The sequence below is a fragment of the Chaetura pelagica genome, unplaced genomic scaffold (assembly GCF_000747805.2).
Source record: "Chaetura pelagica isolate M959 unplaced genomic scaffold, ChaPel_1.0 scaffold405, whole genome shotgun sequence".
Classification (NCBI taxonomy): Eukaryota; Metazoa; Chordata; class Aves; order Apodiformes; family Apodidae; genus Chaetura; species Chaetura pelagica.
In genome coordinates, this window is record NW_009953489.1 from 6,350,890 (window position 1) to 6,365,664 (window position 14,775).

Here is a 14,775-nt window from a genome sequence, read left to right on the forward strand (position 1 = left end):
AGGTGCTGCAGCGGGGGCGAGAGCTAAGGGGAGGCGGGAAGCTCCCCCACCCAGAGCAGCCGAGATGCGGAGCCCGAAACGGGCCCCCCTGCTGAGGGGCTTCCCCTTACCTGGGAGAAGGCGGGAAGAGCAGCAGGGACCAGGAAATGAAGTGATTCCCCACTGAAATACATCAGGTTGCAGATTCACAGGTCGGCGGCTTTCACAGCTGCTGCATTAACGGCTGGAGTTGATGATCTTAAAGGTCTTTTCCAGCCAAAACGATTGATACGATTAGAACAGACACCAGAGTTTCAGAGGGTGAAATTCCTTCTTGTGTCACAGCCCGGCGGGCAGGCTGCCTGCTGAGGGAAACTGTTCTCTGCCCTCAGTGATGCAAGAGCTGGGGTGCAACCTTCAAGTTGCCAGACTGAACAGGAAGTCTTTGGCTACCGTGTGATATTCACCCTTTCTCTTCTCAAACAAGGCTTAAGCTTCCCCCTCTGCCCAGAAACAACAAGGAGTGGGACCTCAAAGCCATTAGTGGGCAGAGATAGCACCTGTGCCACTTCTCTGACTAATCCTGCTCCTGTTTCTTTTCATATGGTAAAAAGATTACAGTAAATGTCATGAAGTTGTTTGGCAATCAAGTATTTCAGGCTACAGGAATAAGGAGGCCAAAAAGCAGTCTATTAATAATTAAGAGGTTTTAGTACAAAGTTATTTATAACTAAACCCTCCAGAGTTTAGTTATTTACAGCCCAAGGGAGTACAAACTTCAGTAGTTACCCAGTAGTGTTACTACTGAGCTCTCTATCAGCTGTATTGTTTGGTGACAGGATTCAAAACTAGAAGGTAAACCCAAACCAGAACTTAAAATAAACTTCTAGCCTTCCATGAGGGAGCTGATGTAGATATAAGAAGGCAGGTTGGATGGGGCTTGGAGCAACCTGGGCTGGTGGGAGGTGTCCCTGCCCATGCAGGGGTGGGACTGGATAATCTTTAAGGTCCCTTCCCACCTAAACCATTCTATGATCCTACATGGTTTACTTACCTTTACTTCACTGGTTTGTTTGTTGTTTTTTAAATTCAGCTGTGTTGACTTTAACAATTTGCAAGTACCCACTCAACCTGAGCTGAAGAACAACCCAGCTGCGTAGGAGCTTTGGGAGCTGCTTTCACTGTTTGCTGGTTTCTTTTCTTTTTTAACAGGAGCTGCAGTAGCATGGAAGGGAATTCTTCCTGCTGGACGACTGCTGAGCACACTGGGCCTCCCAAAGAAAGACTTGGGAAGCTTTAGCTACATCAGACTGGAACCATGTTAAGCAAACCAGTGCTGGTGGAATCCCTGATCGTGTTCCTCATCGTCCTCCTGGTGCACGGGAAGGTCTGGGACCGCTACTCCTGGTGCGCCACCGCCCTCGCCATCCAGGCCTTCTACGTCCAGTTCAAATGGGACCACCTCCTCCAGCTGGGGGGGGCGGTCTTCCAGTTCCGTGCAGGAGCCAACAGTGGCCTCCTTCCAGCCAGCATGGTCATCCCCTTGCTGGGGATAGCCATGAAGGAGAGATGCAGGGCTGCTGGCATCGTCTACTTCGAGCGCTTCGGCATCGTCGTGGCGGGCGCCGGGGTGCTGGTCGCTCTCTTCCTGTCGGTGCTGGCAGTTGGCATCACAAAGCCCATGCCAACCAACACCTGCATCCTCACTGGTGTTGCTGGCAGTGTTGTCATCTACACCATGAAGCACTCTTTGACTGTGTCAGAAGTGATAGAGGTCCTAGAAGTGCTGCTCATCTTTGTCTACCTCAGTATGATTCTGCTGTATGCTGGTCGCTCTCTTCCTGTCGGTGCTGGCAGTTGGCATCACAAAGCCCATGCCAACCAACACCTGCATCCTCACTGGTGTTGCTGGCAGTGTTGTCATCTACACCATGAAGCACTCTTTGACTGTGTCAGAAGTGATAGAGGTCCTAGAAGTGCTGCTCATCTTTGTCTACCTCAGTATGATTCTGCTGTACTTGCTGCCCCGGTGTTTCACCCCGGGAGAAGCGCTGCTGGTGCTGGGAGGTGTCAGTTTTGTTCTCAATCAGCTCATTAAACGCTCCCTGAATGTAGTTGAAGGCAGAGGGGACCCCATAGACTTTTTCCTGCTGGTAGCAGTTGTTGGAGTTGTTCTTCTGGGGCTTTTTTTCACCGTGCTCTTCGTTTTCATGGATTCAGGCACGTGGGTCTCCTCCTTGTTTTTCCACATGATGACAGCAGTGCTGGGCTTAGGGGTCATCATGCCTTGGCTGTACCGCCTGATCCAGAGGAACCCTTTGTTCTGGCTACTCCAGTTTCTCTTTCAGACACAGACAAGGGTTTACCTCCTCGTGTATTGGACCTTTTTGGCTGCTTCAGCATGTGGTGTAGTTTTCTACCAGAATGCTAAGAGATCATCTGAATGCAAGAAGCACCAGGCCTCGACAGTCACCAGGAAGTATTTCCATTTCATTGTTGTAGCTACTTATGTTCCTGGGCTGATCTACGACCGGCAGCTCCTCCACGTGGCTGCAGTGCTGTGCCTGGCAGTCTTCATCTTCTTGGAGTACATCAGGTACTTCAGGATCAAACCATTTGGCCAAACCCTTAGGCAACTCCTGTCTCTCTTCTTGGATGAAAGGGACAGTGGACCTCTAATTCTGACTCATATTTATCTCCTCCTCGGTATGTCCCTCCCAATCTGGTTGTTCCCCAGATCTTGTGCTCCTAAAGGTACCTTGCCTGGGGCAGGAGCACTGGTCCCCTACTCTGGGGTGCTGGCAGTAGGGGTAGGAGACACCATTGCCTCTGTTTGTGGCAGCACAATGGGAGAAATCAAATGGCCAGGAACAAAGAAGACTTTTGAAGGGACAATGACAGCTATTTTTGCTCAGATCATTGCTGTGGCTCTTATCCTGATCTTCGACAGCAGTGTCAATCTGAACTCCAGCTACGCCTGGATTCTGGCATCTGTGACCTTAGTGTCTCTTTTGGAAGCTTATACAACCCAAATTGATAACCTGCTGCTGCCCCTCTACCTCCAGATAATGTTTATGGTATAGAAGCACTTTCAGGAACAGAGGTCTCCTCCATTTCTAGAGAAAAGTGGTAACAAAATATGCACTGTAATGAGAGCTCAGAGCCGATCTGAGCTCTGCTTGTGGTGCAGCAGGTAAAAACAAAGGAAAAAGACCTATTTAAAATAAGGGTTTGGTTTTGTTCTTGTTTTCTCCCCCATTTAAAACTGCTGATTTCTGTTCTCTCAGGAGCCCAGGCACGACTTGTAAATTATTAAACACAAATACTATTTTTTAAGTCTCTTCTGGGTGCTCAGAGGTAGAGGAAGAAAAGGTAAGTCAGAGAGAACAGAACAAACCTCTTAGATGTTGCCACCTCTGTATTGCATCAGAACCAAAACTTGTCTCACTATACTGAGCCCTGCTGTCTTGTATTATTAAAAATGGGAACCCTTTTTTCTGTGGAATCACCATTTAAAGCATGTTTTATAATGAGGGTGGTCGCCACCTGCACCCAGGGAGTTCCAGTGTCCCAGCATATCCAGTCACTGTCACCCAGAGCTGTACTCATGCTTGGCACTTTGAACACAACTTCAGACTTCAGGAGCTGTAGAGCTAATGGTTTTAAACTGAGAGAGGGGAGATTTAGGTTAGGTATTAGGAATAAATTATTCACCACGAGGGTAGGAAGGCACTGGAACCAGGTTGCCCAAGGAGGTTGTGGCTGCCCCATCCCTGGAAGTGTTGAAGGGCAGGTTGGTTGGGGCTTAGAGCAACCTGGGCTGGTGGGGGGTTTCACTGCCCATGCAGTGGGTTGGAACCTGATGATCTTTAGGGTCCCTTCCAATCTTCACCATTCTGTGGTTCCATGAAGTTTATCCAGGGCTGGTACAGAAGGTTTGGGAATGTAAGAGACTGTTTATTCCAAACAGGACTTACAAGAAGGTTGCAGTTTTAACCCTGGAGTTTTATGCAACAAGAGAAGTTTTTTATCTTCCAGATTTTAATCTCTAAATTTATTTGGAGTAATATTTAATAGAGGGGGAAAGTCTGGGCAAAGACACATGAAAAACTATGAACACATTAATAATGAAAGCAGAAAATCTGTTCAAGTAAATAAACTTCTCTAACACTATTCCAGTTTTCTACTTTTTCCATTTCTTTTCAGCAATGTGTTGATTTTTAAAAATGTTTCTATCAACAAATTGAGTATTTAATTCTGCTCATCTAATTAAAATGATAACTACCATTTTGTGGCAAAAAAAACCCACCTAATTTTTACATATTAAAACCCTTCTGTACTGACAATCTCTTTTTGCCAGTTTGCCAATTGGCCATTAGAACAAAACACATCAGCACATCCCCTCCCTGCCTCTTCCCTGAGAAGTGTCCAAGCAGAAGATCTGCATTCCAGGATTCTTGTTTGCAGCATGAAGTTACAACTTCTGACACTTTTTATTCACTTTTTGGAACAGTGTTGCGCAAGCCCAAGATACCTCACACTACCATCCTGCATTCCTAGCTCTGAGACTGTGTCTTAGGAGTGAGAATAAGTCTGGGGTGGAATGAATCTGGTGCTCTGGGCCAGCAGACCCAGCCAGGAAATGGTCCCAGGATCTAATATTGTGTTGTCCCTGCAACAAGCCAGGAAGTGAGTAGCTGAAAGGCAGCATTGCCCAATTTACCCCCTGCTTGGGAAGGGGTCCTGGGAGTTGATACTGCTTTTCCTGAAGATGGCAAGATTGGCCAGAGTTGGTTTTGGTTAACACAATAAGTTGCCAGATACTCTTTGTAGGAAACCAAGCTCTGTAATTGTGCTAGACTGAGTTGCCTTCACATTTAAGAGGAAATCCTGCAAAGCCAATTCAGCTTCTTGCTTTTATTTATGCACTTGGATGGTTTTGTACATTGCAGGTAGTGGTTCATATAATCAGAGGACAGACTCCCACTCCTCAGGTGGGAGGTGCTATTCTAAATTATTAGGTGCTATTCTAAATTATTGATTCTTCTAATGGAAAAGTACAGAGAAACCATCACAAGCCTCAGCCTTCACCATTAGCATCCTAAATTAGTATCAGAGTTAAAAGCAATTTTCCCTCCACCCTGCTCACAGCTTTCAAACTGTAGGAAAGCAGGGGAGGGCAGCAGCTGTACCTGCAGAAACTCTGACCTCAAGGTTACTGCTGTTGCAATCACCCAGCTTCCAAAATTCCTAATACAAGCCACCTGATCATCCCCCTGGGATGAATTCTTTACTGTCCTGAACTGCCCAGCAAAGCCCAAAGGGCTGAGAGGAAATTTCCCACAAAGAAACCAAATTTGACTGTTTCACATCAAACAAATGCCAGTATCCTCTTGAAAGGGATGAGTCAGAAAGAACTGGGGCTCACTCTGCCAGGACTCTGAGCAGTCTTAAGGTTACTATAATGTAATTAGTGCATTAATGAACCCTGTCTCATATCTCAGGGTAACCTGTGCCAGTGAAATTATACCCACACAACTTCTGTTTGGTTTAGGATGCAGGTTTGAACTTGCCTTGGATGTAGCCCATGTTTGTTAACATTCCTTATGTTTCATCTTGCTCTAAGTTTGTTTGCTTTTGTTGGGGTTTTGGGGCTTTTAACTGTTCTATGCACACTGAGTTCAAACCTGTTATTGGGCAACTTGGCACTGGCCCCACCTGTTGGGAGAAGGTCACACGGTGTCTTCCTCCAAGAAAAGATGAGAGAGTTTAAAATAAGAATTTCTGGTTTGTTTTTATTATTATTATTATTATTATTTAAATGTGAGGAGTTTAACTGGGGGGATTTTAGATTCATGTTGAAATTATGAAAACAACTGCAATATTTTTAATCAACACACCTAGATATCAAACAATCAGCTACAGATTGCTAGAAATACTTAGAAGATTGATTATAAAAGTACCTTCCTGCTTCATTGTGCCCAAAATTCCAACCCAAACCATTGTATGATTCTGTTTTTAATAACTATGATCCAAACAATAGGATGGTGACCCATGACATGTTCACCTACAGTGCTGGGATCAACAGAGCCAAGAAAAGCACCAGACAAGCTCTTGACTTTAGGAGAAGAAAATGCTGAGTATCTGCAAGAAGAAATACTTCTTCACTGGTCCCAGTCAAGGTGCAATGGTTTTTAATGCTCTGTTTTTAAGACTGAAGAAGTTTCCTTACCAAAAGGACTGGATGGCTATTCTCAGTAGGGCTGATGCTGCAGTAGAAGTTCCTGTCTAAGGCAGATGTGTTAAGGGTCCTTGTTCTGGGCAGAGGATGAATTAATCTTGAAAGCTGATTTAGTGAAAGTTGTATTTAAAGGGAAGATGAAGAAACAACCAGGAAGTGGTATCAATCAACTGACTCCAGAAGCCAATCACTAACTGCAAGTATAGAGTGATGGAAAAGGCAGTTCAGGAGTTGGCTGGAGCCTAGAAAGCAAGGAAAAGGTAAAAACAAAACCTCAGGGGCTGTTCCAGTTCTAGGGGTAGGAAATCAACTCTCTTAGTACTACCAACAGAAACCACAACATGCAAAACCACCAATAAAAGCTTGTCCAGGCCATGGCACTGCAAAGGCTCCTCAGCTGCTTGTTAGAATGGTGACCTTACCAGTTCTCTTTGTTCCAGCTGGTGCCTTTGGCTTCCATCACGTGGAAGGTGAACGCGTGGCGAGAAGACTCCGAGCTGTTCAGTTCACTCTTGTGGACAACTTCCCCATGGATCAGAATGAGTCCACCTGTTGGAAAGAAACACCCAAGCAGCCTTTGGTTTGTTTGTGTCCTGGTTTGAGCCAGGATGAAGCCTGGCTTGTTGTGGGTTGTTTTTTTCAAATTGTGAGTGCTGCAAAACAAAGGAAGTTGCAAATCTTAAAATACTGTTTTATCTCTCTCGTTTTTCTTGAGCTGCTGAGCAGACCTTGTGGGGGTGGTTTGTACCTTTACTTATAGGCAGAGGAATGAACTGGCTGTCCTCATAGGCTGGCTCTGACCCTACAAACTCTACACATGTTGAGGCCCCTGAAGCTGCACGGACCATTCTCCTGTTAATTCCACCTGAAAATAAGCAAACACACATGGAAATTGAACAGGCAGCTACATTCTGCACAGGAGAGGAGCAATATCTGTCATTTCTCTGGGCAACAACAGGCATTTCATTGTTACACTACATTCCAATTTTTTTTCCTTAGGAATTTGGATGAGGTTTTTTTTCATTAATCAAATAGGATTTTCCAGCTGTGTCAAACTGATCAACAACTGCCTTCTGTTTGCCTTTCTGGCTCTGTGTATTGCAACATAGCCCTTCATGAACACAAACAGTCCTATACTTATGCAAAGCCAACTTTTGCTCCACTTCTCCTTTCTATAAGAGAATAAACTGCAACCAGAGTGCAGCTGACTCCAGGATTTATGAGGGATTAGTGCCTTAAAATCTTAAAAGCTCTATGATGACACTGAGTCAACACTTAGGTGAGCAACAGCTTAAAGATGACTAGTGTGCCCTGGAGGCACTGGAAAAGAGAACACTGGGCTGGTGACCCAGCAGTGGTTACACACAGAGCACTGGTCCCCACAGCCATGGCATGAGCCTGCACTGATCTGGTTTTGTCCCTAAGTTCCCCTGGGAAACAGACTGTTCTCCAACAGCCTCAGTGGTGTCCAAGTGATCTGTGTATAGACTTGGAGTCTTTCCTCATTTACTGAGATTCAGGACAATATTTCACAGTGGTGTGTGAGAGGATTTTTAGTCCCCCTACATAGGCCTGCCAGGAATAAACATTTTATTGGCTAGGAAAAACAAGTAACAAAGGGGGATCTTTGGGAAGGGGATGCAACCCAGAAAGGAAGCAGAACTGGGAGAGAAGGGTGGGAAGTGTACTCTTACTCTGGAAGGCAAATGAAGGATTATTACTCTTTGCAGTCCAGATCAGACCTGTTGAACATCTTCAAGGCTACAGTCAAAGCTGTGGAAGGAGCATCAACACACAGCAGGGACCTGCTTCACTACAGGGAGAAAGGACCCAGTGGCTTAAAAACTTCTTTTTTCATTAAAGTCTTAAACCCCAGTTGCCAGGCAAGGCAGAGTCTGAATTTGCAAAAGAAGCTTCTGAAATAATACTGAAGTGCAAATAAAAGGATCCAGGAGCAGTTTTAATGGGTCTCACCTTAACAAATTCTGGATTAAATAAAAATTCAGAAGGATTCTGCTTCCTTTGCCCAGGGCCCCAGATTCTTTGTTTCTAGGCTTTCAATTTAAAACTGAACAGTGTCAGTCACATACAGCACCTGTTGTTTTTTTAATTTAAAAAACACTGTTCTATTAGACTTATCTAGACTAGTGGCCAAGAGCAAAGTGAAGCAGTTCATAACCTGCTGAAAAATGTGATTGTGGCTTTGACAACAGCACAGGAGGAGATCTTTGTAGTAAATAAAGTTGTCCTTTGGACAAACAAGGGCAGCAGCTTCTGCAGGCACTGTGTGATGCAGAGAACCTAACACAGCCTGTGTTACTCTCCACCCTTACACAAGGGGATGACATGTGTCCCAGCACATACTGGAACACCCCAACTCTTACTGGTGTGAGAGCCAGGGATGAACCACAAGCAGCCATTCTCCAGGGTGGCATCTTCCAAGGCAATCCAGAACCCCAGGATCCTGCCCAGTGGCTCAGTGTGCAGGAAGGTGGCATCCTGATGTGGGGTCACTGAAAGGAGAGAGAGGGTCCTCAGGGTCTTTCAGTGCCTGAGGAGCTCAGTACTGCCAGAAGGACAGCAGGCTTGTTCTCCCTGACCTGCCCTTCCCTGCTGTCACACACATTAAATCCTACATAAAAATATCACCTCACATTCTGCAAATATCAGAATAGCTCTTTGGTCAAGTTGCACCTGATGTGGAAATATTTCTGGAAAGCATGGATGCTTTTTAATAATTTTAAGAAGGTTTGGACCACAAAACTCACAGACTTAAGTCTGACTCTGAGCCTTTTTCCTGGTAATATTCTTTTGCTAAGTATTACCTGCAGTGTGATACAAAGATAATCTGAGTCTCACCTTCACCACCAATGCCAGGTTGCTGCAAGGAAAGAAAGGGGATGTGTGAAGAGAAGAGAGTCAGTTTCCCACCTAAGGGGGTCTTATTTCTTGAGTGGCAAGGCAACTTGAATTACTGTACCTTGAAGATATACATGCTTTGCACAACTACTGGTCTCTCAAGGCCCAGTTTTCTTCCCAATTCCTGTAAGAAAGAAAACCAACCTTGCCAACATTTGTTAGCTGGTTTGTGCACACTACAAAGCATCATTCATTGAAGAGATTTAAATTTCCTTTTAAGAACAAAATTATTGTACTTAAGAGTCTAGAATATATCCATTAACTACTCCATTATTTTTTTTCCAGGCTATTCTAGGAAACAGTAACAGCTCACCTGCACCTTGGAGGAATGGGTGATTTGCTTGAAGACAGGATCATAAGCATGTAAAGCTAAGGGGAAAGAAGAAGCTTAGACTGAAGTCTTCATTACCAGAAGGGAGCTTGGCAGCACCAGGCAACGGGCTGCAGAGGGACAATCAAGGAAGATAAACTGCAACAGAAACTTTCACCCCTCCTGAGGGTGGATACACATGGCTTGTCACACCTAAGGTGACACAGAAGTTGTAGATTTGTACAATTTGTACTAACAGACCAAAGATCTAATCACTCACTGGCCACAAGCCACAGCTATATAAAAATCAGTGAATAACAGAGTGAATAAAAATTGAGTATTCTGTGATTAAGTATTGTACTGTGCACATGCTGACATGACAACCACTGCACATGACTCTGAGGCTGATTGCTGAATTCACCCTTTAAAAACACACAGCTCTGACAACTTGCTACAAAAATAATTACTGCAAAAATTAGTTAGCTTGGTGCCCTTCACAGAGGCCCACAGCCTGTGGGTCACAGCCCTTTGTGCACAGGTGCTTGCTACAGCCCAGCTCTGACCAAACTGGAATTGTGCATCCATCCCATAGTGATCAAACTTGCCACAAGGACACAGGACCGAGTCCAGCAGGGGCTGCTCCTGAGCAAAGGATGAGACAAGACTTGACCAAAAGGAGTAATTACAAAAAATAATTGTCTAGAGAAGCCTTTTGAATTGTTAAGTTGCTGACTCAGCAGGCATCTCTGGTTGTTTTCACTTCCTCCAGGGAAAAGCTGAACTGTAGTAACAGAATGGCAGGGGGGGGCTGGAAAGGGGAGAGTGTTTTTCTGAGAAAACCAAAGAACTGAGAACTCTCAGTACTGGGTTTCCAAGTTCAGTGAAGTTTAATCTAAACAAAGTTCATGTGTTTGGAGATACAGCAAAACCTGCTCTCATTTTCCTTGTATTGTTTGAAAATAAAAGGGAACAAAATGTGCTGGGAGAGAGGAAACAGGTCAAACCCAAAGCAGTAAGGGAAGAGAAAAGGTGTTGGTGACATCCAGGGAGGGAGATTTGGTGTTGGCAACCCACCACTGCACAGGACAGAGAAGACACAGTTTGATCTGTACTGAATGTGACCAGTCTTAGGTGGTAAATTTGTCAGAGCAGTCTTACACAAAAGAGACAAGGGCTGAAGTCCAAACTTTCCCATGTCAGTGCCTCAGAGCTATGCAGAGCTGAAAAACATCCTAGAAGATTTTTTTGAAAAGCATTGTAACAGAAGATTTTTAAGTGCTTTGACAGGAGAGAGTGAGAGGCAGCACAGAGAGAATTGCAGAGACAGAGCAATGTGGGGAAAAAACAGGCTGGTGTGCAGAAATCAAGTCAAAGAATTTAATGCAGAAAGCCAGGAGGCACAGAGAAGCAAGAGGAGAGGAGAGAAGTCATTCTCTGCCCTGGAACATTTCAACTCAGATGGCCAAGTTTATTTACAGTGAGTAGGTCTGGAGAAATCCTCACATCTGAAAAACACTCCCCTTTGGTCCATCCCTCTCAAAACCCCATCCTTTAAACATACCGTGGCCAATCTTGCTGATGGATTTCTCCTTTGGAACTAGAAAGTTACCTATGAAACAAAACCAGAATTTAACATTGTTTGCAAAGCAGGAAACATCCCTAAAGCTGGAAAATGGCCTTTAAGCCCTCAGCCTTCTCCTCTCCCCTCTCTATGGCTAACTCAGGCCAGAGCTCACCTTTCTCATCCAAAACACCTTTCTCAAAGAAGAATCTAATCTTGTCTCCACTGGTTAGGAAATAATCCGAGCTACCCTGCCAGGGATAAGAGTTCAGTAAAGATGGTATCCTTGTAAAAATATAAATGAACCTTCAATCAAAGCATTATTACTCACCTGCATCTTTTTCCCATCAAGCCGCAGCATAAACAAAACAGAGCCAACAGACATCACTCATAACAAGGCTTTCCACAACACCCAGTGTCCTAGAATGCCCCTTGAACAGGACTTTGATAAGAACCTCTCACATAGAGGCTTTTCTTTTGCTGGCTGCATGGAAAATAACCTATTTTCTGCCTGCAGAACAAGTACAGTGTGATCTGTGAGAGCTACCTGCAGGGTGGCAGGTGTGGGGGCTGAAAGCAGGACAGAGTCCCACACATCCTCTCGCTAAGGCCACCACCAAACATCTGCAGGGAGCTGGACAGCAGACACCTTTCAGTGTTACGTTCAGAAGACAGAGCCCTGCTCCCCCGGAGTGGATCCCGAGGAGCTGTTTGCCTTTTCCCTCCAATGGGAACAGCCCTGCCCTTCTCAGTACCTGTGCCTGGAGCTGCTCCTCCTCCCTGGTGGAGAACTGGGTGCGGCAGTGCGGCGGCACCTCCATCTCCGCTACGATCCTCTGAATCTGCTGCCTCATGCTGTCACACTCCTCCAGGGTGAAAAAATGCTCTAGGACAAGGAAGCCATCCTGGTAGAACTGTAAGAGAGGGGATGACTGCTCTGCTCTTGAGCTCTCAGGGGAAGCAGCGCAAAGCAAGAGAACAGCTCTGGCCCTTCGTTGCCTCAACTCAGCGTGAAAAGCACCTCAACTCCAGCTCTGAGGCTGGCTCTTCATTATTTATTTCAGCTCTGCTTTCTATTGTAAAAAAGATAGTTCATTAACCAGATTCCATACAGTTCAGAACAACATATCTCAACCCTTCAGTCCACAAAGCAGCAGATATTATCACTAGAGCCTCTGTGGCTTAAGGATATCTTATCTAAGCCGTGCAACCAGCAACTATGAAATGACAAAGTCTGCGAACAGAGGCAGAGCAGTCACACCTGTGTGCCACATAAGAATGAGACTCCTTTACAAGCTGGAAAACATTGTTTTCTCTAAGGGAAAAATCCCTGGGCAATTTCTCATGGTTGATTACATGATTCCTTACAAAATGCAGTAAACTCTGCTGGCTCAACTGTTTCTTTATATAGAACACCCTGGAGATTATCCTTGGACAGGCAGGCTCTGAGTTCACAGCTGCAAGGCAGAAGAGCCTGAGAGAAATTCCTCCAGGAGCCCTGTGGGACAAGCTGCTCTCTGGAAGAGCCTGTCTCAACAGGGACCTTACAACCCTCAAAATTAATGCAATATGAGTAGCTGAGAATATAGTGTTTGCAAAGCAAATCCTTGCTAGACCTGATCATGGGTTAACTACCTATGATCACATCTTACAATTATCATCACCTGCCTGCACTACGGACACGCTCCTTCCCAGGGTGCAGCTCCTTACCTTTTGGATCTGATCCTGGGTTACCAACGCCATCAGAGGCAAAAGCTGCCAGGATCCCACCAGCACCACCAGGATGCAGCCCAGGCTGTTCCTCCCAGCCTCTCCACGTGATCTTTTCCCAGCATGTGACAACAACCAGCCCTGGGCAGCCGGGCTGTTCCGCCACCAACGGAGCTGCTGCTTGAGGAATATTGGCCCCATCTCTGGCCATTTGTCCCTGGTGGGGACATTGGGGGCTGCAGAGCTTTTGCTTTAGCTCTTGCTGCTAGCTTGAAGTGCACAAAAACGTTCTGCTCATGTGTGATGACAAACTTGATTCACTTAACTCCAAGGAGGAATCGCTGTTTAATTAATAACCCAGATTAAAAAAAACAAACCCACACTAGAGCGGTTAAGCTGGTAAACACAGTGGTAAAACAAGATAAGGGGGGGTAAAACAAGATACAAGAGGGGTGAAAAGATCTAAAAGTTTTGAAACAAATTTAAAGTGGTGATTCGGGCTCCCACAGAGCCCTTTTTTGCTCAGCCAGTGGGTCCTGCCAGTGCTTCAGCACCTGAAAGGGATTCAGCACCCCAGGACATGGCAAACATCAGCCTGAAGGGTGATGAGGCTGAAGAGCTTTCACTAAGGGCTTGGTAAAATTCATAGAGAATATATCTTATTTCCACTCTCAGCTGCTCTTTGGCAAGGCACACCCCCACTATCTCAGTTTGCTGTCCTGCAGCTCTAGATGGGCATGCAAACAGGTGAAACCAAAGTACAAACCAGAGGGAGAAAAATGCAGAAGCTCGACCTGAAAGGCAGAAGAAAGAGGCACAAAGAGCAGCCCGGCGGTGGCGCTCCCTGCCAGCACATCCTGCCCATCCCTCGGGAATCCCTGGGGAAAGATCCTTCCCCTCCAAAGAAAAATGTGCTTGGCTGCTGCGGGAAATACTGAAAACATCCTCTCGGCAGCACTCGGCGAAGAAATAACATCATGGGGGTGGCTTTAGGCATCACTCACCCAGCCAAAAAAACACCCAGCCTACCACCCCACAAAACAAAGTGGTGGGAAAAGCTCATGGGAAGGTGTTTACTTCCAAATAGATTTGCTAGCAGCTCAAAAAGCATCTTGAAGAGATGCAATTTGAAAAAACACAAGTCCTCTACTCTGCAAGGGAATCAATTCTGGATAAAAATCCCTCCCCACCTTGTCAAAGGTTGGTTTTGTTTTTTATTGAAAAGGGAAATCAGTGTTTTCTCTTTTTGAGCATTCAGAGCTTATTTTCAAGCTTCTCTGCACACAAGAGGATATTAATTTGGTAGTTTAAAAAGCTAAACTTTGCAAGAGAGTTTAATCACTGAGCTACAAACGTGGAGGGGAAACTATTAACCTGCAATGCTGCCAAACTCAACAAATAATCAAGTAGTTCTCCCTGTTAAAGGAGTCTCACCCACTGATGGGAGTTGGAGTGTTTTTAGGAAGATGTGTAACCAGTAGCTTTTTACACACGCCCATGCCACTCCTCAGTCCATCTCCATGTTACCCAGGTCATTCATGTCATGGACTTCTCATTCCCAGTCATTTTTTTCAGTAATTTAGCACGTCATCTTCTCCACTCCCCACCTTACACACACTTGATGACCTCAGAACCCATTTTAGTTCACACACACAACAGCAAACCACAGCCTTCCTGTTCTATGGATTGTTTTGAGCAACATAAACAGCAGCTTCCAGCCCTCAGGGCAGCAAGTACCAGGAGATAACTGACTAGGAGAGGCAGCTCACCCTGGTTACAGGAGCCTTCATGAGTCTCTGTTCTTTGGAGTCCTCCAGTTCTTTGCCCCTCCAGACATGCTTCCATTTGGAGGTTTAAAAAGACCTTTTCAGCAAGAGGAAAACCATATAATGCCCCCCAAAAGTCGAAGAGAAGAAGGTAATATTTGTAAATACCTTCTCTTCCAGTAAGTTTAAATAAGGAAGGTAGAAAGTACTAGAACAAAACTGGGAAATGGCCCTCTTTTCCTTCCCTTCCTCCCCTTCTTGAGAGCTCTTTTGCAGACTATTAAACAAC

General features: G+C 45.3%; 2 protein-coding genes across 2 annotated transcripts; one reads left to right on the forward strand and one right to left on the reverse strand.

Moving 5' to 3' along the window:
• Positions 1-1,297: 1,297 nt before the first annotated feature.
• DOLK (dolichol kinase) lies at positions 1,298-3,142 on the forward strand. Its single transcript, XM_009998910.1, has 2 exons — positions 1,298-1,753; positions 1,947-3,142. The coding sequence occupies exons 1-2, from the start codon at positions 1,298-1,300 to the stop codon at positions 3,060-3,062; spliced, it is 1,572 nt and encodes a 523-aa protein (XP_009997212.1). The 3' UTR covers positions 3,063-3,142.
• A 3,268-nt stretch (positions 3,143-6,410) lies between these two features.
• On the reverse strand, positions 6,411-12,753 carry PHYHD1 (phytanoyl-CoA dioxygenase domain containing 1). Its single transcript, XM_009998998.1, has 11 exons — positions 12,721-12,753; positions 11,766-11,924; positions 11,186-11,261; positions 11,011-11,058; positions 9,453-9,508; positions 9,201-9,263; positions 9,080-9,101; positions 8,605-8,733; positions 6,969-7,085; positions 6,643-6,769; positions 6,411-6,462 (listed from the first exon to the last, which is right to left on the reverse strand). Exons 1-11 carry the CDS (start codon positions 12,751-12,753, stop codon positions 6,411-6,413), a joined length of 882 nt encoding a protein of 293 aa, XP_009997300.1.
• Positions 12,754-14,775: the final 2,022 nt, after the last annotated feature.